This window comes from Gallinula chloropus (genome assembly GCF_964237585.1).
Source record: "Gallinula chloropus genome assembly, chromosome: 16".
NCBI lineage: Eukaryota > Metazoa > Chordata > Aves > Gruiformes > Rallidae > Gallinula > Gallinula chloropus.
This window is the reverse complement of record NC_140101.1, coordinates 12297277-12322576: the sequence shown is the minus strand read 5'-3', so window position 1 is coordinate 12322576 and position 25300 is coordinate 12297277. Positions and strand designations below refer to the sequence as shown.

Sequence of the window (25300 nt, the reverse complement as noted above, 5' to 3'; positions counted from 1 at the left end):
AATTTACTTCCTCTCTGGGCAAGGGCTGAAGCTGATTCTATCAGATCCTTTTCCTCCCAGTTCAATTCTTCCATTCATGGTTAACAAATTTAAGCTGAAGCTCACCCAGCCTGGATAATCCACTCAATTTATGGTGAGCTTTGGTCTGAGTGAGGACTCCTTGATCTGAAAACACACAAGAAGTCTCTGAGTGTTGACAGCATAATTTAAAATGAAATAATCTAGCAAGGTAAAGAGCAGAATCACAACCCTGGATGAGAGGAGAGCAGATGAGTAGAGAATTCCTTAGATTGGAAAGGAATTACCCAAAATGTGGAAGAAGAATCAGGTTATCCAAAAGAAAAGTAGAGACGTTTCTGAGGAAGCAGTAGGGGAGCTGGAAGAATAGTTAGGGAGCTCTTCAGCCAGTTAGACATAGGCCCAGGGTGTGCTAGGGGAGCTGTCTATCATCTTTGAAAAATCATGGTAATAGAGAGGTTCCTGAGACCTGGAAAGAGCATTATACCAGTCTTCAAGATGGACACAAAGGAGGGTCTGAGGAGCTACAGGATAGTCATGTCCACTGCACTGCCTGGGAAGGTGATAAATCCTCCTGGAAACCACTTTCAAGCACCTATGAGGGAAGGGGATTGGGACCAGCCAGCATAGATTTGCCAAGGGGAAATCTCTCCTGACCATCCTGCTTGGCTTCTGCATGAAGTAACCAATGGGAGATCAGTAATATACTGATGTAGTTTACCTGACAGGAGCAAAAGTCACACAGTCCTTACAGACTGGTGACGTACAGACTGGACAAGTGAATGGTGGAGTGGAAAACTGAACCAGCGGGCTCAAGTTGTATAAACAGGCCAGTCCATAGTAGCCCCTTCACCTTCCACACATCCCCTGTCACCCATGACCTCCCCGTGTCCCCTGACCATACTGTTAGCGAATCGCCTACAAGCACTGCGACGTTTATTATTGCACTTTATTTCCCCTGCTCTCGAGGCATGGCAACAGCACATGTACATAGTGTGTCCATAACAGGTCCGTGGTGGTTCTCTGATGGGTTTGTGGTAGTCCCATGGCCCAGCTGCCAGTGTCCCTCTGTGGGGACATCCTCATGTTCTGTCACGTGGTCCTGCAGCCTCCCCAGCACTCCTTGCATCCTCATCAGTATTTCCTCCTCATCCACACTGTGGAAGGCCTCCTTGGGGTGATGGGGAAGGGGTGGTAACTCAAGTGGTGTGTGGCCTTGCCATCCCTGCCACAGCAATGCCTCAACTCTACCTCCTCTGCCAGGCCCCTTAGTCTCAAGTCACTGAGACAGCACCACTAGCCCCACTGGGGCCTCAAAAGCCTCACCATGGCAAAGTACAGCAGCCACCAGTGCCTTTTCTAGGGTCTGGTGCACCTTGAAGATGACCCAGTTGGAACAGCAGTGTCTGATGTCATTGGGCCTCTGGGATGGATTGAGCCAGGGACATGATGTTCTTAGTGCACAAGCAGGAGCCATGACTTTCCTGGACCCAGCATTGGTGCTGGGCAGCACTTGCAGGGGTGTATTAGAAGTAGAAGTCCTCCAACACCTTTGACCACTTGTCAGCACACAGCTGCCACAAGGTTTTCAGGCTGTGATCCACATCATCATTTACCTCTGACATCAGACTGTGACAATCCTTCCATACCCTCCCTTCTACCACAGACTTCTCTTGCAGCCTCCTCTCCAGCTATGGCTCTGCTGCCATGACCTCCCCTGGCTCTAGTAAGAACTTACCAGTGCCACATCATTCTCCTCCAGAACTAACGCCACCTCCTGTGGGTCCTGGCAGACTAGCATTTCACGCAGCACTGACAAGGCAGGTGCCTCCAGCTGTCCACCCAGGATGCTATTTATCTCCTGTGCTAGTGTCTCCACGACTCTCAGCTGGTGCCGGTTCAGCACCATATCTGCATGCCTCATGTAGAGGAGCCGCTGGCCACCACGAGCCAAGCACACATGGATGACCCGTGACTGGGAGGTGCCCTCCAACTTTTTACCACCATAGACCCGCACAGTGCAGATGTTCTCACAGCACTGTACTTTCAGCTGCTCCACTGCAAAGCCACTGTCTCCCTCCATTCTCATCGTAGCCCTGTGGCTCTGCCACCGGAGCAGGGATTTCAGCCCCATCCTAAACCATGGTGATACCAGGAGAGTCTGCAGACGCCTCTGCCCGGGGCAGTGAGAACCATAGCGACATAGCTGTGGACTGCTCCCCTCCAGCTGCTGCTCTGTCACTTCTGAGAGTGCCCGTGGCTGCAGCCTCTTTGGTAGCATTCGCAACAGCTGCCAGGCATTACCCACAGTACCTGGCAGTTCAGCCATGAACACAAAGGTCTTCCCCAAGACCCTAAAGATACTTGAGGACACACAGTCATTGAAGCACAGCCTGTGGGATAATTCAAGGCAGTCATCAGTGCTCAGGAAGTACAGCTCAGTCACGTTGGAGAAATCAGGGGTCTCCTGTGCATCCTGCAGCAGCTGGAAGAAGTTTTGTGTGGCCAGCAGGACTGTCTTCTTCTGTTTGGTGTTGAGGGTCCTACTGACACAGCTCTCCTGGTGTATTTGGGACAGGACGTGGATGTAGTGATCCAGTGTGGGGACCATGGCCACCCCAAGGTGTTGCAGGACGTCTCTATAGACAGCTATGTGACGCTCAGGCATGAACAGATAGGGGTAAAAGTCATCCGGCTTCTGGAGTAATGTTACCACTTGCCGTGGCATGGCCATGTCCCCTGACTCGGTCAGTACCACAGGCAGCTCAGCCAGGAGCTCTGCATCCACATCCTTCAGATGGGTCTGCAAGAACGCATACACTGCCTGGAGCACACACAGCCGTGTTTGCACCTGCTGTGCTGTCTGGCAGACTGCCTTGCACACCTGCTTCAGGTTGGCCACCACCAGGGCAGTTGGTATCTCTTCAAGGACTCCCATGGCCTCCAGGTGATGCTGCGCAAGTTCAAGGGACTTTGGCAGGATGGTGGCTGATGTCCATAGGAGCTTAGCCACACCTTTGCAGTAGTAAACGCTGCCCTTCAGGGCCACGGGCTTAGTGCGGGCTGCAAAAGGGGGGTGGAGATTGATCAAGTCTTGGGGGATGTCCAGTGGAGGCAGGAAGTGGATAAAGGCAATTTGCTGTAGGAAATTTATCGGCAAGGTATTCTCCAACACGGTGTGAAGCTGTTCTAGCATCTCTTGCTGTCGTACCAGCAGGTCTTCACTGTAGCGCCACACCGAAGTGGCTTCAGTCTGTATCTTCAGGGCCAGTGCCAAAAAATCCTCTGCAGAGAGGCGGGTGCAGACACCTGCCTGAATCAGGAAGCTCTTAGCAGCTTTCTCGTTGTGACCTAGCTCCACAAAGAAAGATTCAGGTACAAAGCGGTGTTGGAGCTGCAGAGTGCAGAAGGAATCCGTGTTGTCATAGAAGTAGGAGGGCAGGCGCAGCACACCTTGGGCATCGGGTATAAAGGCCACAGTCCGAAAAGCTGCCACGGTCTGTTCCATGAGCTTCGTGTCAGAGTTAGGGTTCAGGGCAAAGAAAAAGCGCAAAGCTTCCATCAGCTCGGGTGCTTTGAGCTTGGACAGCTGGGGCAGCACGACAGTCAAGAAGATCTCACTGGGATAACTGAGCTTCCAGTGCAAATCCTGGGCCAGCTGCCTGGGGATCTTGTCTTCTGCAAGCAGCACCACGCCCTTCTCCAGGCTGATCAGGGCTTGGGCACCCGGGGACAGTTCTGACAACTGGCTGTTGAGCAACAGCACCTTGCTGTAGCTTGCCACAGATACGTAGCTCCCATCATACTTTGGAAAGACAGGCAGGAGCTGGAGCTGCTTCAGTGCCCCTGAATCCAACTTTCCCTGCACAAAGTTCAGCAGGGAATTCACATCCTGCTCGTTTAAGTCCCCCCAGTGGAAACTTGCTTGGGAGTTTGCCAGCTGGTTCACCACGGCCCTGGGTTCTGTGGTCTGCAGTGTTCTTGAATGCAGGTAGTAGGCTAAATCAAAAAACACCAGGGACTTCTGGAGCACAGGGATGCCCAGTTTGTGCAGCACCTTGTCCATCTCTGTTTTACACTCAAAAAGAATGTTGGGGAGGGAGGATAGTGGCAATAAGTCCTTTGAGCCTGTCTTTTTTTTCACCTGAACAGGCAGCACAGCCACACCCTGGAGATGATCCATGAATGAGTTCATGCTCTCCTCCTCTTTGCCCTTTATCTTGAAGACCTCAGCCCTGAAGAATCTCCACAGTGCCTCGAGCCACTTTTCCCCCTCTGTGTTCCACTTCAGCTGAGGCAGTACCTCCTGGATGAATGGTGTGGCTTCCTGGAGACTAAGCTCCTTCACAAAGCAAGTTAGGGATAAGTAAGGAATTGACCTGTCAGCAAAGCGGTGGCAGTGGTTGGGGAAGAGGTGGGCAAAGGTGCTTTCGAAAACTGGATGGTGGATGCTGAGGACGTTCAGGTAACCATCTTGTGTGACCAGTAAGGGAAGGCCTTCCAGTTCTGACACATTCTCCATGGAATTCATGCAGTATTTTATCAGGATGCAGCAGCTCTGCGGGGTCCTCAGGGGTGTCTCAGCCAGGATGCAGGGAACAGGGAGTGCCAACTCCTTGAGGAAGCGCTGGACAGAGGCTGGGTTCAAGGCAGCAACCTCCTTATGGACTTCAGTGAGCCCACTATAGATGTGTCGCAGGTGGGTGAATGCTGGCACCAGGTTCATGTTCAGGTGCTGCAGCACCTCCTGGAGATCTGGCTCAATCATCATATCGAGGAAGTATGGCTTTGTTAGAACATTCCCACAACCTGGAGGTGCCCAGGTGATTCTCACTTCGCTTTGAGGGAGCTTCACCTGGTACACAGGCACCAGAGGCAGGTGTGTGTCAACAAAGTGCCTGTAGACTTCTCTTACCAGGTCCTGAAAGGTAGGTGGTGTATTTTTCACATCAGGGAAGAATTGGAGGTAGTGAAAGACCAGGTGCTTCTGGCAGTCCTTCAGGGTGTGGAACAAGAGCTCTCTAGGACCCAGGGCTTCCCACTGACTGGTGAGTAAGGCACAGTATAGTGGAGCCACTAAGTGACGGAGCAAGAAGATATTCCAGGCTGCCTCTGTGCAATTTCTGTCCTGGAGGAGACTTCTTCTGGATGCATTCACACAGAAGTTGGCATTGATGTGCACAGGCAGCCCTGTGGTCAGCAGCAGTGGAAGGGTGCAGAAGGCTTTGCCCACAAATTTGTCTAAGCATCGTGGCTTCAGGCAGGCAGCCACAGCCCCATAAGGCAGCTTCCCAGGCACTGGAGACTCCTCAGCCCCCTCCTGCACCCCAGTTTGGGAGATCACCCTCCACATGGTGCTGGCCGTGGCCTTGCTGGTTTTGATTGTCATGGTATAGGAGACAGAGGTGGGCCTGTCCCCAGGTGTGGCTTGGCTCAGTCTTGTTTGAAAATCCTGTCTCAGCTCTGCGTCACTATCTGTTAGCTCTGTGGCCACACGTAGTCTCTCCAACATCTGTTTCCCATCTGGGGGAATCTCAGAGAAGATCACGGTGCGGAGGTGCCGGAGGAAGAGCACCAAGTCCTCACCTTCCTTAGCCAGTACTTTCTGCAAGGCCATGAGGTCTCGGTCCCGCACAACCATGTCAGACACTTTGGACATGTCAGCTCCGCGTGCAGTGCGGAGAGGCAGCCGGAAAAGGACTCCCTCGTTCAGGTTGAAGAAGGAGGGCAGGAAGGTGCCATAAATGCCTGGAAAAGTCTTCTTGAATTCAGAGTTGACAGCAAACATCCCACCGGGATGCTGAGGTGTGGCTCCAGGCATATAGCGGCAATGGGGATCAAAGATACAGAGGGCACTGTCTCCAGTAATGAAGGCTGGGCAGTCAGTGAAGTGGAAGACAGTGTTGAACCCAAGGCCATATTTGCCTGTGACATCCTGCCGGTCTTGCTTGCTACCAACCCCCAGACGCTGAATGCCATCAATGTCATCCTGCTGGAAGGGGCGGTCATTGTAGATGCAGAGGGCAGGGCCCTGCAGCAATTTCCATGCATCACTGAAAATGGCATCTTCTGGGTGCTGCCGGCGGTCCCACACGAAGTGCACAACCCTCGCACCAGCATCGTCTGCATTCTGGAGGAATTCTTTCACTATATCATGAGCAGATGCTGGGTACTCACCCAAGATGTTCTTCAGTCGTGTGGTCAGTTCTTCATGGGCGCCAAATGGCTCTGGCCAGAGGCTCAGATCTGCAGTGGTCAGTCGGCAGTTCTCTAGTGCCCGGTGGCGTGTGGTAGGCACCCCACAGTGCCGGGCTATGGGTCGGGACAGCTGTTCATGGCACAGAAGGACATTTTTGTCCTGTTGCATCCATGGCGTATCATTGAAGTGGAGCTTGTCCCGTGGATGCAAAATACCCTCCTGGTCTGGTAGAAGAAGTTGCTGGATCTGGTAGGCATTAGGCTTTTTGTCATCTTCCATCAAGCCACAGGACACCAGCCGCAAGGCCAGACCCAGTTCTGTGGCAGGCAGAGGCTCTCCAGGATATGTCTTTGCCAGGTTTTGGAGCACTTGGGAATAATCATCCCAGGTGAATCTGTGGCGCAGACCCACACACTTCCAGAGTTGACTGTAGGGCTGGTATTGCTCTGGGAGCTGGTGAAGATATGGGACAGCCTCAAATGACAGTGTCTCAGCTACAATCTTGACTGGAACAAAGCAGGAGCCCACCAAGATGAAGGGCTCCCCTTGGGCCACTGCAGAAGCTACTGTACCCCAGCTGGAGTCATCTCTTCGGAGCAACATGTTCAGGTACCTGTAGCAGCAGTTTGTGCTGTCCTGCAGCTTCTCCAAAGGGAGAATGTTTGAGTTATGTCTCAGTTCCTGCAGCTGTTGAAGGACTATAGCTGCTGGTAGTTCCCGCTGCAGCCCCAAGAAGGATAAAACCTCATCAGGGAAGCTGAATTTTACTCCCAGCACTTCAGGAGCCAAGACAGGGTGGACGAGTCCCACTAGTGGGGCATGGACTTGATCATAGAGCTTGGCAGCTGGCAACAGAACATGCTCACCTGTGGGCAGTGTACCAGGGAGGAAGGGCACAGTCTGGAAATCTGCCTGCATGGTATTGTCCATCCTCTCATGCACTGCATCCCGAAGCACCTCAAGGATGCAGGCAGCCCTCCGGCAGCCCTGAGCACGGTCCTTGGTCCAGATAAACTGTACTGTCTTTGCCCGGTCCAGCAGATCTGAGAGGGTCAGTGTGTCTTTAACCATGCCCAGCCTCTCCAGTTGGCTTAATCTTTCTGGGGTAAGGAAGTCATCCCCAGTGGGGAAACACTCATCCATAGGATCATATAAAGAGGCAATGCGGCCTCTGGGATGCACCAGGCGATTGATGAGCTGCAGGTGACCTCGAGGGGTGACAGGAATGCAGGGCACTGTCTGCAGCACTTTGTTCACATCATCACAACACATATCCAGTGCATGGAGAATCAGCGAGTCCCGGTCAACACAAGAGAGGTCTTTCAAGTTGGGAAGCACAAGCCCACAGTAAAAGCGGGACCAGTCATAGGTGCCATCATCCACTGCCTTCCCGAGGCCCCTCTGCACATGCTCTGGCAAGGTCACAGCTAACAGGGGACGAGGCAGGGTGGTGGCAAAGACATGCTTCGCCACAGCACCCAACTTGGGGTGTCTGACCACAGCCTGATGCAGGAAGCGGGCGTCCTGCAGTGAGCACCATGAGCAGCCATCAGAAAAGAGCCTGGGACCATTCCTGTCCGCCACAGCCTGGTAGAAACCAGTCACAGCCTCCGTAAAGGGGTATCGGGCAGTGTTAATGTCCGGCCAGAAGACATGATATTCATAGCTCTTCAACTTACCTGCCTCATGCATGGTGCGGAGGTGTTCCAGTGCCTGGATCCAGGCAACCGGCACGGCACTGCGGAGCAGCATCCGGTTCCACTCACCCCGCTGTGCCGTGTCCCACAGCCCCTTGCGGTTTGAGAGGATGCTGAAGGTGCCATGCACGTGGATTGGCAGCCCTGAGATGATTGGCATGGGAAGGTGGCAGAAGACTCGCCCCTCGTCAGCACCCAGTTGTGGCACCCAGTTGCCATCTGCAGTAGGGGCAAGCGGAAGGGCCACACCAGCCATGGGAGGCAGAGGATGCAGTCCTGCCTCTGTGTTCCTGTGAAACAGTTTCATCAACTCCCCATCACCCTGACACACCAAAACTAGGTAGTGCCATGTGGTCTGGGATGCCTCCTCACAGGCTGTGAGCTGCTCGATAGCTGCCCAGCCTGGGAGGTCCCCAGGGGCCCCCAAGTCCTGGATCTTCTTTTGCTGCAGCCTGACCAGATGCACGGTATCCTCCACGGTGGCCATGTCTGGCAGGATCTCCAGGGACATCTCCCTCACCTTCTGAAGAAAGAGCAGCAGGAGCCGATTAGAGCCAAGGAAGCTGGTGCCAAGGGACTGGATGCGCTCTGTACCAAAGGCCTCTGAGCAAATCTGTGATGTCACAGCTTCTTCTTCAGTGCGAAAAGGCAGACGGAAAAGGCTCCCTGGAAAGGGTCCTGGCTCAGGCAGGCAGCACCCAAAAATACCATGGTAGGGCCAGAACTGCTCAGCAAAAGCACGAAGGATGCGTGGTCGGCTTGAGAAGTCCAGGCGGATGCCAGAGCTGCCAGCCCTGGGCATGTGCTTGCCCAGATGGGTTCCATTGGGGTCAAAGATGAGCAGTGTCTCCCCACTCAGTATTGCTGGCACGTCTGTGACACGGTAGACAGAGCTGAAGCCCAGCCCAAAACGCCCAATCTTGCCTGCCTGTCCCTCCTTCGTAGCAGCTCCAACCCGTGTGATATTACAGAAGTCATCCTCTGTGAACAGAGCATTGTTGTAGGCCCAGAGGGCTGGGCCATGGCAGGCAGCCATGCCAGGGTCTAGCAACCCAGAGGTGGCCTTTCTGCAGTGTCGGAGGTCCAGGAGGAAGCTGCACACTGTAGCTCCAGCATCCTCTGCGTTCTGGACCATCTCTGTGAAGATGTCGCCCTCGTCACCGTACTCCCGGAGGATGTTACGAAGCCGTAAAGTGATGGGCTCCGAAAGGCTGCAGGCTGTGAATGGCTCTGGCCCCAGCACCCGCGTACTGAGCAGCTCTGCGCCAAAGAATATGGCTGTGCTGGATGGCACTGCCTCATGCACCACCTCCTGAACATCCTTGTCTTCCTCCAGCTCCATGTCCAGGTACACAGTAGAGGCAGCTGGGCGGAGGGCAAAGCCTGAGCACTCCTGGATCCTCACAGGAACTGGCACTGTGCCCTCACCCTGATGTCCCCGGCTCTTAAGCCACTCCAGGATAGTTACAGCCACCTGCAACTCTGCTGCAGTGCCAGCCCCAGAGCTGCGTGCATCTATGTCCTGCCCCAGGCAGCGCAGGGCTGCAGCCACTCTCTCCTCACTCACCCTTGACTGCACCCCCCAAGCCCTAAAGAGGCAGCTGTAGGGCAGGAAATCAGGGGGCACCCTGGGCACCAGCATCCCCAGCTCCAGCTCTAGCTCCTCAGGATAGCCCAGCACGGCATCACGTGGCAAGACAAACCCAGACCCAGTCCACACCACAGCATCATCTGGGGCAGACTGAAAGTTCTTCAAGTTTTCCTGCATGTGCCGGTAGACAGGCTGGAGTGCAGAACCTACCTCACCCAAATCCCTGCTCCCTGCCAGCTGTTTCAGCTGCTCCCACACTCTCTCTGGAGGTGGGGCCTGGCTCAGCCCCAGCCTCTTCTCTGCCTCTGGCACAAAGGCACCAGTGAGGGGCATGGCAAGACCCACCAGGGCCTGGTACTGGGTGGATCGCAGCTCCTTGGGGGGCAGGAAGAGCTGCCCAGACTTTCCAGTGCACATTGAACATGGCACCCATGGCAGGGCCTGGAGCTGGCAGAGCATTGCAGTGCTGAAACCAGCCAGTGCTTTAGGGCAGTTGCAGACCTTGACCAGTGCCTGAGCCCTGTCCAGAGCCACTGCGTCACCCTGACTCACACTTGCTGCTGCCTCCAGGATGTCTGAAGGCACCAGGCATCCCTCACCATGCCGAAGGCCCAGGACTCTCAAGGCATGGAGGACAGGTGGACTGTGGAAGGCAGCAGGAGGAAAATGTTCAGGGCCTAGCAGAGCCCACAAGGTGTTCTCACAGGGGTCATAGAGGTCTCGTGGGCACATGAGGCCATTGGGAGTCTCCAGGAAGGCCAACCTGCTGCAAGCTTGCTGAAGTGGGGGGCTCTGTGCAAAGAAGACGTCTCCATGCTGCAGCACCCAGAGCAGTAGAGCTTGTGTTTCAGCCGCCCGCCCTGCATAGACACCCTGGGCCACAGCTCTGACGGCATGCAGTGCCGTGTGGGCTGCACTGGTGAGAGATCTCTGGAGCCTCCCCAGGAGCTGCCGATCCACTTCATCCTGGCACTGCAACATGGCCTCCGGCAGCAGCACGTCTCTGGGAAGCTCCATCCCTGGCTCCAGCATTGGAGTGGTACCAGCTGGTACTAGCCCCATGGGCTGCGGGGTGGCCAAGCAGGGCAGTTGCCTGAAGAGGGGCAGAGCAGCCAGTGTGGCCCTGTCCTGCGCTGTCAGGGATGGAACATCTGCCAGGTACAGCCGGAGGGTAACCACGTCTGCAGCAGGCAGTGAGGCCAGGCGGGAGGCCACAGCTGCAGCCTCCTGCCTGCCCAGGGCCCGCAGGGCATTGAGAGGGGATGGAGGAAGGACATAGTGGGACAGGGAGCGATGCCAGATACTTGGTGGCACCACTGAGCATCCCAGGGCCTCCAGGACAGAGGCCACAGCAAGTGGCAGGCACTGATCTTCCCATTCCTGGAAGATAAGACCAGACTGGGGTACCAGTGGAGCTAGGCAGACACTGGGGGCACTCAGTGGGGACAGGGGAATGAGAGGGAGCCCCTCCAGAGGGCACAGGTCTTCCACGTGGTGGATCAGAAATTGCCACATGGCTGGGAACCAGGAGGCTGGGGGCTGGGGGGGACCTTGAGCTGGGCACCAGGTCACTGGGGTTGAAGACTGGCATGTCCAGGTTGGGGGCAGAGCCAAGCGTAGGGTCTGAGCAGTCACAGCTGGGTCCAGCAGAACTAGGTTGGGGAAGAGACCTGTGTGCAGGAGACAAGAGGCTGGGTAAGGAGTACGTGGGACTTTGCGCCTAGCAGTGGGGGAAAGAACCTGAGATCTGCAGGGGATGTAGCTGAGGGGAAGGCAGCTCTAGAGGGACATGGGATACTCTGAATAGGAGGTACAGGGGAACCCCATATTGGTGGGAATAGAGGAGATATGAGAGGGAAAGAGGTGTTAGGGGGACGAGTACTGGGGGGCACAGAGGTTCCTCAGGTGGGGAACACAGGGAGACCCAGATCCAAGGGAGCACAATGATAATGGGGAACGTGGGAAGAACAGCAGGGGCAGGGGAAACCCCAGAGACACAGGGAAATGCGGAATAGGAGAGGTGGCCCTGGGCTCAGATAATGCACTGCAAACTGGACAATGAGTCTTGGGACCTACAGTGGTGTTGAATGGATGGGGGAAACCCAGAAAGGGGCTTCAGAAAGGGATCAGGGACCTCAGGTATGTACAAGGAGTATAAATGTGGTACAGGGGGGTATTGGGGCTACAGAGGAGTCCATGGGTGTTCAAGGATGCCTAGGGGTGTTGGGGTTTAGAGATCAGGAGACCCAAAGGTTGCCCAGGGACCGCTGTCTCTTACCTGACTTGGCAATGCCTCGCAGGAGGTTGTCCAAGGCTGGCTCCAAGCCTGAGAGCAGGAAGGACCCAGCCAAGCCAGGCAGGAGCTCCCTGTGGGGACAAATGGAGGTTCTGGAGAACTGCAGGGGTAATAGGAGGCAGGCAGCTTCCTGCACACCTGGCTCAGCTCCCACTTGGTGAGACCGGGAAAGAGGAGGACAGTGAGGCACCCAAAGGGTTTGACCCTTTTGACCCTGGTCCCCCTGTTTCAGCTCAAGAGTAGGAGCTGAGCCCTGGGCAACCAGCTCACCTGCCCTTTCCCATGGGAATGGGGTGGCCTTGGGGCCATGGACTCACCTGGGGCAATCAGATGTGTCCACATAGACAGTGGCTGACGCAGTCCCAAAGGCCACAAAGGTCCCATCGGCACGAGGCAGGAGGGGGAGACCCCGCAGTTCATCGTGGCACCCATCGCTGGCCACGTACAGCAGCAGGGAGAGACAGTGGGCAGCCGGGAGGCCTGCAGTGCCATGGCGCCGCAGCACCTCCCGCACGTAACCCGCTGTGGCCTCCCGCAAGCCCTCGGACATCCCCAAAGCGAGTGACCTCCGGACATGGGCTGGGACCTCAGCCACTGGCTCCCTGGCGGCCACCAGCAAGGCCTGGACTGCCTGCTGTGTGGCCATGTCCCCCGCAGCCTCCGGCAGCAGCACAGCCTCAGAGGCCCGCAGCCGCCCTGCAGCCCCCTCTGTGACTGGCACCAGGGTGCAGGCAGCTGCGAGCTCCCGGCAGACGTGGGTCACCAGACTGCGGATCCGGCCACAGCTCGGCATGTGCTCGGGGTCTGGCCAGATGCTGTAGGCATCTGCACCAGGCAGAGCCATGACCACGGTGGCCATGTGGCTGTAGAGCTGTGGCAGGAGGCCGTGGAGCAGCAGGGCATTCCAGCGGGCATCGTCCTCGCCTTCCTTGCCCTCCTCGGGCCAGCGGAGATGGCGGCGGTCGTCAGAGAGGGCAAAGGGTGCGTTGGCATGAACAGGCAGCCCTGTAGCTGTCTCGTCTGTGGCTGGCAGGGGTAGGAAGCAACAGAGCCGCCCTTGGCAGGGCCCGTGGAGGGGGTGTGCCAGGCTCAGCTCAGGGCAGCACCCCAGCCCTGTGCCCATTGCCACAGCCGGCCCCTCTGTGGCCCTGCCTGTGGCTACCACCCACTTGCTCCTGTCCCCCACCCCGTCCCCGTGCAGGGTCACCAAGGACCATGCCATACTCATCCCCTCCTCCTGTGATGGCCCTGGAACAGGGAGAGGCTGAGAGGATGCCACAAGGGTCCCCATGAGGGTCTGGACCCCATCAGGGGCCACACGGTGCAAGGCCACACGGCGGACATGGCGAAGAAAGAGGAGGGCAAGAGGGGCCTCGGTGAGGAAGGTCTGGAGAAGGCTACGGAGACGCTCAGGACTGGAGACACCTGCAGCGATTCCTGAGGGCTGCCGTCGGAGGGGGAAGCGGAAGAGCGTGCCCTGGGCAGAGCCACGGTGCTGTCCCACAGCTTCCAGCCCAGCCAAGAAGGGCTCGAAAAGGCCAGGAAAGAGCTGGGCTGCAGAGACATCCCAGCGGGCACCAGCACCTGGCAGCACCCGGCACTCAGGATCCAGCACCCCCAAGGATGGGGGGCTCAGCACACCTGGCAGGTCTGGGGACATGGGAATCATAAGACCACAGGGATGGCATGGACACCACTTCCTCCCCAGATCATCCCAACCCACCAGTGCCCCAAGTGCCCCCCCAGTACCCTGAAGTTCAACCCTACATTTCCTCATGCTATCCCAAGCTTTACCCAAATTTGTCAGTCCTTGTTCAGTTTGCCCCTGCAGCCCTGCCCTCCAACGCCAAACAGCCTCCTCCCAGCCTCCCCCCAGCCTCCTCCCCAGCCTCCCGCCCAGCCTCCTGGAGTTCCAGATTTCCTCACTTCAGACACAGCACCCCCTGTACTCCCAGCGCCTGTAGTTCAGTGCCTCCAGTACAACCCACATCCCCAGTTCAATTCCAGTTGAAGGCCCCAGTGCCACTCACCAGTGAGGTGGTAGACAGAAGTGAAGCCCAGACCAAAGCGCCCCACAGTGCTGGGGTCCTTCCTCTTGTGTGACACCCCTGGGGACAGGATCCCTGCCCAGTCCCGGGGGGACATCAGGGCATCATTATAGGCCAGGAGGGCAGGACCTGGGTGGTCAGACCCATGGGTTAGAGGAGACTTGGGACATGCAGGGGGTATCATGACCCATATTCAGTGCTGCCACGATCTTAGTCCCTGCTCCTGTCCCACAGCATCCCCTTCAGTGCCCCCAGTACTACCGAATCCTCCCAATGCCCCCCAGCATTTCCCAAAATACCTCACTGGGTCCAGTTCAATTCTGATTCTTCTTCAATTCTTCACCAGTATCCCTCTAGTACCTCCCAGTGCCACCCCCTGTGCTTTGTCTAGTCCCTCCTAGTGCACATATTTCTCACCTTGGGTGCCTTCCAGCCCCCCGCTGGTGATGTCAAACTCCCGCTCATCAGACACAAACACGACCTCGTTAGCGCCGGCATCATCCGCATTCTGCACCAGCTCCTAGATTCAAGGGTCACTAACTGGTCACCTGGGCCCTCCACAGCACCCAGAAAAAGCACCAACCTGTCCAATGAGGTCCAGGGACTGGTGCTGGGCAAGGACCACCACCCACCTCAGGTGGCTGCAGCCTGTCTGCCCAGCTGTGCCAGAGATCCCAGCTGGCTGGGTTCCCTGGGGTGTCTCACCTTGATGATCTGCCCCCCGTCAGGGTATTTCTGCAGGATGCTGTGCAGGTAGTCGAGGAAGATGGGTGCACGCTGGAAGAAGGACTCCCTGCAAAGCAGAGGGGTGGGGGTGGGGGGTGGCCTCCAGGACCCTCATGTCTTCCTCGGATCCCCCAGGAAGTCCCCCTCCTTGGGGGTTCAAGGACCCTATCTCCCACCAGGACTCACCAAAACAACCACCTCCAAGGCCCACCACCCAAGGGTACTGCGAGAGCTGGCAGATGTGCTTGCTAAACCCTTTTCCATGATCTATCAGCAATCCTGGCACACTGGGGAAGTTCCACTCGACTGGGGGCTGGCAGATATGACACCCATATATAAGAAGGCTCGGGAGGGAGGATGTGGGGAGCTACAGGCCTGTCAGCCTGACCTCAGTCCCAGGGAAGATCATGGAGAGGGTCATCTTGAGAGCTATCATGCAGCCAGCACATGTGTGATGGCCAGGGGATCAGGCCCAGTCAACAGGGGTTTACAAAAGGTAGATCCTGTCAAACCAACCTGATCACCTTCTATGACAAGGTGACTCACTTAATGGACAAGGGGAAGGCTGTGGATGTGTCTACCTGGACTTCAGTAAAGCCTTTGACACCATTTCTCACAACATTCTGACTGAGAAACTGGCTGCCACTGGCCTGGACAGGTGGACCCTCTGTGAGTTAAATACTGGCTGGGTGGCCGGGCCCAAAGGGTGAATGGAGCCAAATCCAGCTGGAGGCCGGTCACGAGTGGCATCCCCCAGGGCTCAGTCCTGGGTTCAGTCTTGTTCAACATCTTTATCAATGACCTTGATGAAGGGATTGAATGCTCCCTCCTCAGTGAGTTTGCAGATGACACTAAACTGGGAGGAAGTGTTGATCTGCCTGAGGGTAGGGAGGCTCTTCAGAGGGATCTGAACAGGCTGGACCAATGGGCTGAGACCAACAGGATGAAGTTTAACATGGCCAAGTGCAGAGTGCTGCACATGGGACACAACAACCCCATGCAGAGCTACAGGCTTGGGGGAGACTGGCTGGAGAGCTGTCAGGAAGAGAAGGACCTGGGGGTGTTGGTTGACTGCAGGCTGAACATGACCCAGCAGTGTGCCCAGGTGGCCAGGAAGGCCAATGGCATCCTGGCTTGTATCAAAAACAGTGTGGCCAGTAGGTCTGGGGAGGTGGTTGTGCCCCTGTACTGGGCATTGGTGAGGCCGCACCTCGAGTGCTGGGTCCAGTTCTGGGCTCCTCACCATAAGAAGGACATTGAGGTCCTAGAGCAAGTCCAGAGGAGGGGAACCAGGCTGGTGAAGGGGCTGGAGGGCAAATCCTATGAGGAGCAGCTGAGGGAGCTGGGGGTGTTCAGCCTGGAGAAGAGGAGGCTGAGAGGAGACCTTATCACCACCTACAACTACCTGCCAGGAGGGTGCAGAGAGGTGGGCGATGGTCTCTTCATCCAGGGGACAGGAGATGGGACAAGGGGAATTGGCCTCAAGCTGTGCCAGGGCAGGGGCAGAGCAGATGTGAGGGAAAAGTTCTTCCCTGAAAGAGTTGTGAGAGCCTGGCACAGGCTGCCCAGGGAGGAGCTGAGTCACCAACCCTGGGTGTGTTTAAAAAAGGGCAGATGAGGTACTTAGGGATGTGGTTTAGCACAGAACGGGAACGGTTGGACTTGATGATCTTAGAGGTCTTTTCCAACCTTGTGATTCTGTGATCTCCCCCCACCTGCCCAGGAACCCCATCTCTTCTTGGGATCCTCCAGCAACCCTGAAACTTCCACAAACACCCCCAGCAAGCCTCAGCACACACCCCACACCCCCCTAATCCCCATCTCCCTTAGCATCCCTTCCCATCTCCCCACTAACCCCTGAGCCCGCAGTGACACCCAGAACTCTCCAGCCACTCCCCAGCTCCCCCTGTAAAATCCCAGTCACGACCCAGAGTGTCCCCGGGGCTCACTCACGCGTTCGGCTGCTCGAGGGCCATGATGGACACTGTAGGAGGGATGCCGAGGTCCTCACCGAACCTCGCCGAAGAGCTGCTCCGTGCTGCACGGCTCCTGGGCGGCTGGGTACCAGTGGCTCCTGGGCGGCTGGGTACCAGTGGCTCCTGGGCGGCTGGGTACCAGTGGCTCCTGGGCGGCTGGGTACCAGTGGCTCCGGAGCTCTGCACCCGCCCACCGGGAGCGAGCAGTTTCTTTTCCCCGTAAGACACGCCTCTCTTTTATAACCCAAAGCTTACAGCAGGGGGGGTAGAGACACAAGGGGCCAGGAGGATACAGCGATAGATCACTGGAGGGGGAGGGGGGGCTGGGGCCTGGGGCCTGGCTGTGGGGCAGGGACGTGGGAATATGGCTATGAGGCTGTGGGGATTTGGCAACGGTATGGAGATGTGACTGTGTTGCCCCATCAGGTCATAGCAATGGCTATTGGGAGGGGGGTGGGGTCAACTGGGTAATAGCAGCATGGGTATATAGCATGGGGGGGCTACTTGGGTACAGCTGTGGGTTGGGGACCACGGCAATGGGGCAGTGAGGGGCATGGGGATATGCTGTGGGGATAGGGCCACTGGCAATGGGGCAGAGATACATGGGAATGTGGCTGTGCAGCAGAGTACCATGGGACCATGCTATGGGACAGGGGCCATAGGGATATGGCTATGGGGCAGGGCCTGCGAGACCATGGCGATGGGACAGAGTCCATTGGGGTATGGCAGTGGGGCAAGGGCTGTGGGGATATGGCTACGGGACATGTGGCCAGTGGGGTGGGAGCCATGGGTATACACAGCTATGGGGTGATGGGACATTGCTATGGGGTGGGATTGCTGTGAGTAGGGACTATGGCATGTGGAGACATGGAAACATAGCTGTGAGGTCAAATTGCTATGGGCCAGGGATGTGGCTATATGGTGAGGGCGTGGAAGACAGGACAGCACAGAGACATGGAACGTCAAGCCTGGGGGACACAAGGGGCAGTTAGACAGGAGACAAGGCCAGAAGAGGTGCCCCAGAGAAGGAAAAGGCTGTAGGACACCCTGCTGTAAAACTTCTCCTACCCCAGGCTGTCTCCAAGGGAGACCAAAAGAGCTGACAGGGGAAGAAAGAGCAGTGGAGAGTGTCTGGAGGGGACCATGGAGAGCAGCTGAGTGCCCTGGAGTCCAGTTGCCACTTTGCCTTTTGTCCCTAGATTGCAGTCATATGAACACCATCAGCTGTGACGAAAAGACACATGTGCAGGTTCAGTACATCAGGACATTAGATTATTAGGGGGAAGTTTTATAGAGAGAGAGTGGTGAGGGGCTGGAACAGGCTGCCCAGAGAGGGGGTGGATGCCCCATCCCTGGGGATGTTCAAGGCCAGGTTGGATGGGGCCCTGGGCAACCTTGTGTAGACCCAGGCCTGGAGGTTGGTGGCCCTGCCTGTGGCAGGGGGTTGGAGCTTTGTGGTTGTTTTGGTGATTCACAGCAGCCACCGTTGCAACCACGGCAGGTGCGAGGAACACACCACGACAACTCACAAGCGCACTAGATGCTGCAGGTGTGTCAGTCAGCCACCCACGGCCACCAACGTGGAGCATATCGCATCCTCACCCTCAGGTAAGGGCTCTGGGTACCTGCCCTCCCTCAGCCAGCAGCCTGGCCAAGGGGAAGGGTCTCCTCACCTGCCAGCTGCAGGGTTGGAGAAGCAACTCCCGATTCTCAGCCTGAACCTGAGGGGTTTTGTTCCTTGAGCTATGTGGCAGTGGGTAGGACTGTGCCTGAGTAGATCATGCCATCTGGGGGGATTGCATTCCCCTTCTCTTAGTCATGAATGAGTTTCATTTCCATGCTCTTTTGCATATATTTGTAGTGTCTGGGTCCAGCTGAAACCAAGCAGAAGCCCTCCAGCTAACCTTATGTTACTCGCAGGCAGCTGAATTGTGGTTTGACTGGGACTCAGGGAATATCATTTGTTGAAGGAATTCAAGACAACACAAGTTTGGTTTGAGTTATGCAGCAGTGCCCTGTTTAGAGAACCGGGGTCTGAGCTTTCCACACAACTCCCCATGGGTGTCTCTGCAGAGATGGGGCCTCAAGGCAATCCATAGCTGGGATGCTTTTACAAACACCCACCACCACCCTGAGTCTCCTGGTGCACTTGACATTATCAAAACCTGTTCATGAACTCTGAGCCAGACCATCTGTGGTGGTTCAGCCCCAGACAGTGGCTGAGCACCACATGCCCCTCACTCGCTCCCACAGGAAAGACAGACAGAGCCTCAGGGGGTTGGGATAAAGACAGTTCACTGACAGAAACCACCATGAATGTAGAACAATAATGACCAGTTACACTCACACCCAGTGCTAACACAGAGTGCCTTACTGACCTGATGACTGTACAGAGTGCTGCCTGACTGCAAGGACCGATGGACTGACTGACACAACACCCCAACCACACTCAGACTGTCCTGGAGGCACCAAACCCCTACCCTCCCCCAACCAGCTGCTTTTATGGGGAAGTGATGTCAGGTGGCAGGGAAACAGCCCAGGCTAACTCAGCTCACCTGGGCTGGCTGCTTGGGGAGGTTAACTCTGGCCTGGCCAGAACCAGGACACCGTCCTTACATCTGCCAAGCCCTGAGCTCTGTGGTTTTGTTCCTGATGGGGCTGATTGGGTCAGAGATTGTGCACAGCTGGAGGAACACAGGACATGCCAGCCTGCAGCTTGCAGGAGGGCAGGAAGCTACAGATGCTGCAGCAATCTCATCCCTGAACAAGCTGCCACCTGTCTCACACAGCTCCAGTCCCACAACCCTTCCTTTCCCTGCTTACCTTGCTTCCACATCACTCACAGATGCAAGCAACTTCCCCTGTTTAATTAACCCTTTGTCTACACCACTGGCCAACCCAGACTAGATGGTAGCTGAGAAGGCCAGACACCAAGCTCCAGGTGTGGTGGAAGTGAACAGTTATTTGGAGTAAAGACCTCGCTGTTGCTCCAGCACAGGACTGGGGAGGCCTGGATGGATGAGGAATGGGGTTGGATCCAAACCTACAGGTAGGAGATAATGCTGTGCCTCCTCTGATGAAAGACACTATAGCCAGTTGGAATGAAAGAGCCCTTGAAGAGGAGAAAAGGAAAACCCTCCTATTCCACTCTGTGGAGCCACCAAGCCTGCCTCACAGCCTGTCAGGAAGAGCACAGCCTGACCATGGCCTGTGGCTGGACACAGTGTCCTTTCCCTCTCCATCACCTGGTCTGCACTGTGTTGGGGGGCACCATGCAGGCTTTGTGGGCATGATGAGGGGTATGACATGGTGCAGAGGTCTTCCTGGACCTGGGTGAGAGGGACTAGGCAATAAATGCTCAAATGGTTAAAATATCTGGTTTAGTGGTTTAGAATAACAAAGAGGAATATAAATCAAAAGTAAAACCTATGCTCCTTCAAAGGCTGGGCACATCTCCACAGATGGGACTTGCACAACATGACGTGGGGAAAAATCTCTCTAGGGTCCATCAGTGCTGCAGAAAGTGGGGTGCCCTGCCTCTGAAGGGATGTAGGGTTTGCTTGCTAGCTCTAGTCCCCTTTTTACTTTGCCTTATTAAAATATTTTATGATGTCACTTGTTGAAGCTCAGAAAGAGTCCTGCACTGATTCTTCTCCCCGCCCCAGTTGCAGAACATCACCCTATTTCGCAAGGGCTAAGAGGAAGCCATTTCCCCATCAAGTGACCAGAGCCAAGAAAGAGAAACAAAAAGCCTTCATAAAGTCTCTCCAAGGTCTGTAGGATCCTAAGACAACGTCATCACGGATGCCCAGTCCTGGGCAGGTGCCTGGGACATTCTGGTTCCAGTCCAATCAACTCAGACAGGCAAGTGGGTCTGCAGAACCCCAAGCTGCGGGTCAGAAGGTGGTTTGTGTCACGAGGACATAGCAGGACCCACAGGAAGCCACCCAGCTGCTCAGTGCCTCTGCCCAACGCCTTCCTCTGCAGAAGCCCAGCTTGAGCCGAGAAGGGAGGGAGCCAAGAGGGACGTGATGCTTCCTGTGACCCATGTGCTGGCCTTCGGTGAGTGCCAGAGGCGGTGTGGGATCCCAGAGGGGTGCAGGAGGTTTCTGGAGACTCTGTGGAAGTGCTAGAGGTCTGTTTTGCTTGCAGGTGCTTGGCTGTTGGCACAGAGCAATGTTACAGCGAGTGAGTATCATGAGGGTGTAGGTGGGGAGTTTGGACGTATCTTTGGGCTCCCACCCATCTCCCAAGGCTCTTCCCCAACCCCACAGAACGAAATTTCCATACCCTTGTGTGGAAACGGAGCCTGGAGTCAGCTCCGAGCTCACTGCAGGGCAGCCAGACACTGGGGGCTGCCTGTTTGTCTGGCAGCACCTCTCTCCCTGTGCAGGTGCCCCCACAATCTCCATCTTCTTGAAGCCACCTGGGGTGATCCCACCGGGAGGCTCCACCACCATCTGCTGCAGTTACCAGGGTGACAGTGGGAATTTCGTGCTGTACAAGAATGGCCAACAGCTCCGTAACCTGACGGGGCACGGCAGCAGGGCCGAGTTCCCCATCTCTAATGCCACCCAGGAGGACGTAGGTGTCTACAACTGCCATTACCTGGAGGGAGACACCGTGCTGGCTCGCAGTGAAGCCCTGGATATCAAGGTGCAAGGTGAGAGATACGCTGCTGCCCCTTGCGTGGGGTCCGGTGCCACCCGGGCAGACCAGGATGCAATGTGGCCGTTTGTCTTCTCCATTCACGTAACAGGCAGGTGTCTCCCATCTTCCCTGGCTCGGAGAGGTGGGGATCATCTTCACCTCTGCCCGAGCTAGGTGGTGGGGTTGTGAAGGTCTTGGTAGCTCCTGGTACCATATCAAAGCCCTACAGACCTTCTCACACCTTCTCCTCTGCCCACAGAGTTCCAGCTCCCCCAGCCTGTCCTCTCTGTCCTGCCTGGGTGTGAGGTGGCTGCAGGAGCTCACGTGGCTTTCCGCTGCACCATCGCACACTCCACAGCTGTCTGTTTCCTGTACCTGGAGGGCCAGGCTGAAGTCCTTGACTCACTCTCAAAGGAACAAAATTATTTCAACCTCAGCCGTGTCCGTAAAGGCAACGAGGGTCACTACAGCTGCCAGTGTTTCACCAGGAGCGTGTCATTCCAGTGGTCTGCTTGCAGCAATACCCTGTTTTTGGCAGTGAGAGGTGAGGAAGCCCCACTGGGAACAGACTAGTCTTCTCCTTGGGTTTCTGCTGTGTCCCAGGGAACTAGAAAAGAGGATGGGGGGGGAGAGGGGGGGGGGGCGAGAGGAAGAAGCTGTAATATGGGGCCAAGCAGAGGATTACAGCTTCCTTCAGGTGGGTTTGAGCCTTCCCAACTCCTCAGAGACCCCATGAATAGATGCACACACAGGGTTGTCAGGCTGTCAGTTGGGAGGGGGGGAGGGGGAAGAGCCAGGGGACACTTACCAGCCCCAGGGACAGTTGCGCATCGTGTCATAGCCCAGCAGCACTGCCTGGTGTGGGCCAGCTCCGTGTTCCCATCCTCCTCCCCAACTCTGGTGCCACTGGGGAGGTGACAGACCAGAGACTGTGTGTAGGGGGTGACCCCGGGGGCAGGGATACGGGAATGCTGACAGGAGCCCTTAGCTCCCTGTGAGCTTCCCTTGATGCCTCTCTAGCTCCCCCGTGTGTCCCCTTGCCCCCGAGTGTCCGTTTGCTCCGGGAGCCCCATGTGCAACCCTTTTGGCCCCTTGGGTCCCGTTTCCCCCATGGGATTCCTTTGGTCTGGGAGCTCACGGGTGTGTGTGGGGGGGTGTGTGTGTGTCCATCCTCCCAGGGCCCCGCAGTGACTGTCCCTTCCTCTCCCCTGGAGATTACACCTGGATCAACGTGGTGCGCCTGGCCCTTGGGGCTGGGGTCCTGGTCCTGTTGGGGCTGATAGTGGCTGAGGCCACGTGCAGACACCGGTCCAGGCCAGGGCTGCTGGGACACGGCTAGGATGGGGCACAGCTCCCCACTGCCTCTGCCAGAGGACCATGCTGCTCCAGCTGCCAGACACCCAGAGCTCCCTGTGACTGGGACCAGTAAGGGAACACTGGGATTCCTTTCCAGCATCTCACAGTCAGATAAATAAAGCATCTCTTCCCATCCAGCTGCCTCCAGGAGTCAGTCTGTGGGATAAGCAGGGGTCTGGTGGGCTTTGGGCTCTGCATGGCTGGGGTGACCTAAGGCAGGGGGTACATACACAGCCATGTGTGTGTGTGTCTGTGCTTCTGTCTGTCCCGGGCAGGAACAAGCATCGTTCCCCAGGAGAGGCAGCAGGGCTGAATAACCAGTCTCCAACTGCACAGGCTTCCATTGCTCACATTCGTTTATTATTTTAAAACACTGACAAAACACATCACACCATGAGCTATATATATAAATTTACTTTTATACAGATATAAATTTATATATATAGGACCTTTAAACCTCTGTATACTCAGGACACAAAGTTCCAGAATAGCTTTACTGGCTACAAGAAAAGTAATTTTGATATGAAAACACAAAGAGGAGGGAGGTGTGAATATCAAAAACGGGGTGGAGAAATTAAGAATGAGTGCAAAATGAATGAAAGTGCAAAAAGCTTTTGTTCTCATAATCACGCTCCGTCCAAAATACACCCCCCTTTCCCTCCTCCAAGGACAAGAGAGCCTCAAGCCCCAGAGGGAAAGGGTGGATTGGAAGAAGGGAGCTAGGCTGCAGGCCTGGGGTCTTGCCCTCTCCTCTGCACTGAGGAGTGCTCTCCCAGAGGTTAGGAGATGAGGAACAGAGGAGCAGAAGCAGCCAAGTCACATCCCTCTCACAGCTCCCTCCTCTTCCTCCATCGCCCCTCATTGCACTCGCGTCCCCAGATTTGCCTCTGCAGGCGGCAGCTGCCCTAAGCCCTCCCTGCTCCTCGGCAGCTGGGAGGGTTTCTTGCTTTTCTAAAAGTGCTTGCAACTGACGTGGAAATCACTGGAGGAAGGCAGGCAGGGCCACCCTCCTCACTGAGCTTCAGGCTGGCTGCTCCTCACACTGTCACACTGCTGCCCACTGCCACAAAATGAAACACCTTTGCTCCCATGCAACCCACGGACCAGCTGCCCCCAGAAGACACCCCTTGCCCGAGGCTGGAGCACAGGGTGGGACATGCCCTGGCTCCAGCTGAGCTCCCCCCTCCACAGCAGCAGGGACAGGCATGGCAGGAGCACAGGCTTGGAGGCCTCCACTCAAAAAAGCATCTGACTTGAACATTTCATGGACTTAGAAATTTTGGCTGCAGTTGCATCTCTCATATAGACCCCAGAGGGGAACCTGGGAGCCAGACTCTGCCCCATCACCCTCTTTGGCTTCTTGGTGACATGACAGCAGACATCCCTGTGAGGAGCTTGGTTGGGCAACAGGGGAAGGATAAGAAACATTAGTGCTTCTGCCTTGGTCACAGCTGCCCTTGATGCTCCCTGAGGGGGGCCAGGGGTGCAGCAAACCTTCCTTCTCCTGGCTTCCCTCCTGGGACCAGAGGTGACTTCTGCTCATGGAGGACACATCGCTCGAGACCCTGGGACCAAAGCCTGCCACCTCCACAGCCAGAGACCACCACATTAAAACAGCAACACACCAACAGCAGAGGAAACGGCGTCGTGGCACTTCCACACACACCCATCCACACACACACACACACACACACACAATGCTTTGGGTTTGGTTTCATTGGAAATGAAACAAGAAGGTTCTAAGTATTAACAGTAAATAGCCCTTGGCCACCGACAGACCCTGTAACTTTCTCACCCAAGATGAATTCAGAAGCTTCTCACCCAGACGGCTGAGTCAGCCTGAGCACCCGACGAGCTGCTGCTCAGAACAGCCGTAAGCGTGTGGGGCAGAGACCTTCCCACCTCCCATCACCCTTCCCATGGGGCTGGTTTTCCTGGCAGCCACTCCCCGTGCAGAGCTCAGACCCTGCAGAGAGTTGGGCTCCAGCTGTGCAGCCAGACCCCAGCCAAGGGGGAGCACCATGACAGTCCTGCCCAGTTCACATCTGCTCTCTTTGAAGAAGGCCAAAAGACTCCCGGTAATGCAGCTCCCCACGGGCTGGCACAGGCAGGAGCAAGCACCTCCCAGGGGTTTGCTGGTGCCCAAGCAGAGCACAGCTTCAGTGCACCCAACACTGGAGCAAGAGTGGCTGGTGATGGTGGCTGTTTGCTGTCGGTGGGCAATCCATGGCTTGGCTCAGGGCTCCTCTTCCCCTTCAGCAGGGATCTTCTGAGCTCACCACCACCACCGCTTTCAGGGCCGCTGTGCAAGACAAGGCTCTTCATCCTTTGTGCCAGTTTCAGATCTGAGACCTGGGTAGCAATTCCTGTCCCAGCACCCAGGGCCAGCGCTTAGTCCCTGCCTCAACAGGAGGACCAGGATGCTGAGAACAGGATGCTTTCAGAGGATGTTTGGTCTAAGCTCAGTAACTGTGCCCTGTGTAAGGGAGCCGCTCAGTTCCAGACCGTGCCTGGAGGGGCCTCAGCACCACTGGCAGCCCTACAGCTGAAGGTCCCGGGGCTCCTCTTCTCCCCCAGCACACAGTAGCTGAGAAAGAGACTCCCCACCAGCTGGAAAGACCAACTTCAGGACCATTTACTATGGATCAAGGGTGACCTGGGGAGTGATTGCAGGATGCAGGGACATGGCTGTTCCTTCCCACTGCCCCCCTCTCCACAGCTGGCCACACTACAGTGCTTGAAG

The 25300-nt window shown here is 56.2% G+C and overlaps 2 protein-coding genes across 2 annotated transcripts; one reads left to right on the top strand and one right to left on the bottom strand.

Moving 5' to 3' along the window:
* Positions 1-1540: 1540 nt before the first annotated feature.
* Positions 1541-16551, bottom strand: LOC311197730 (sacsin-like; the record flags this gene model as incomplete). Its single annotated transcript, XM_084271524.1, has 7 exons — positions 1541-11175; positions 11784-11872; positions 12119-13451; positions 13832-13978; positions 14267-14369; positions 14555-14642; positions 16529-16551. 7 exons carry the CDS (start codon positions 16549-16551, stop codon positions 1742-1744), a joined length of 11217 nt encoding a protein of 3738 aa, XP_084127650.1. The 3' UTR covers positions 1541-1741.
* On the top strand, positions 16550-22684 carry LOC311197729 (osteoclast-associated immunoglobulin-like receptor; the record flags this gene model as incomplete). Its single annotated transcript, XM_084271523.1, has 5 exons — positions 16550-16770; positions 18029-18159; positions 20945-21214; positions 21461-21745; positions 22380-22684. The coding sequence occupies 5 exons, from the start codon at positions 16550-16552 to the stop codon at positions 22538-22540; spliced, it is 1068 nt and encodes a 355-aa protein (XP_084127649.1). The 3' UTR covers positions 22541-22684.
* Between the last annotated feature and the right edge of the window lie 2616 nt (positions 22685-25300).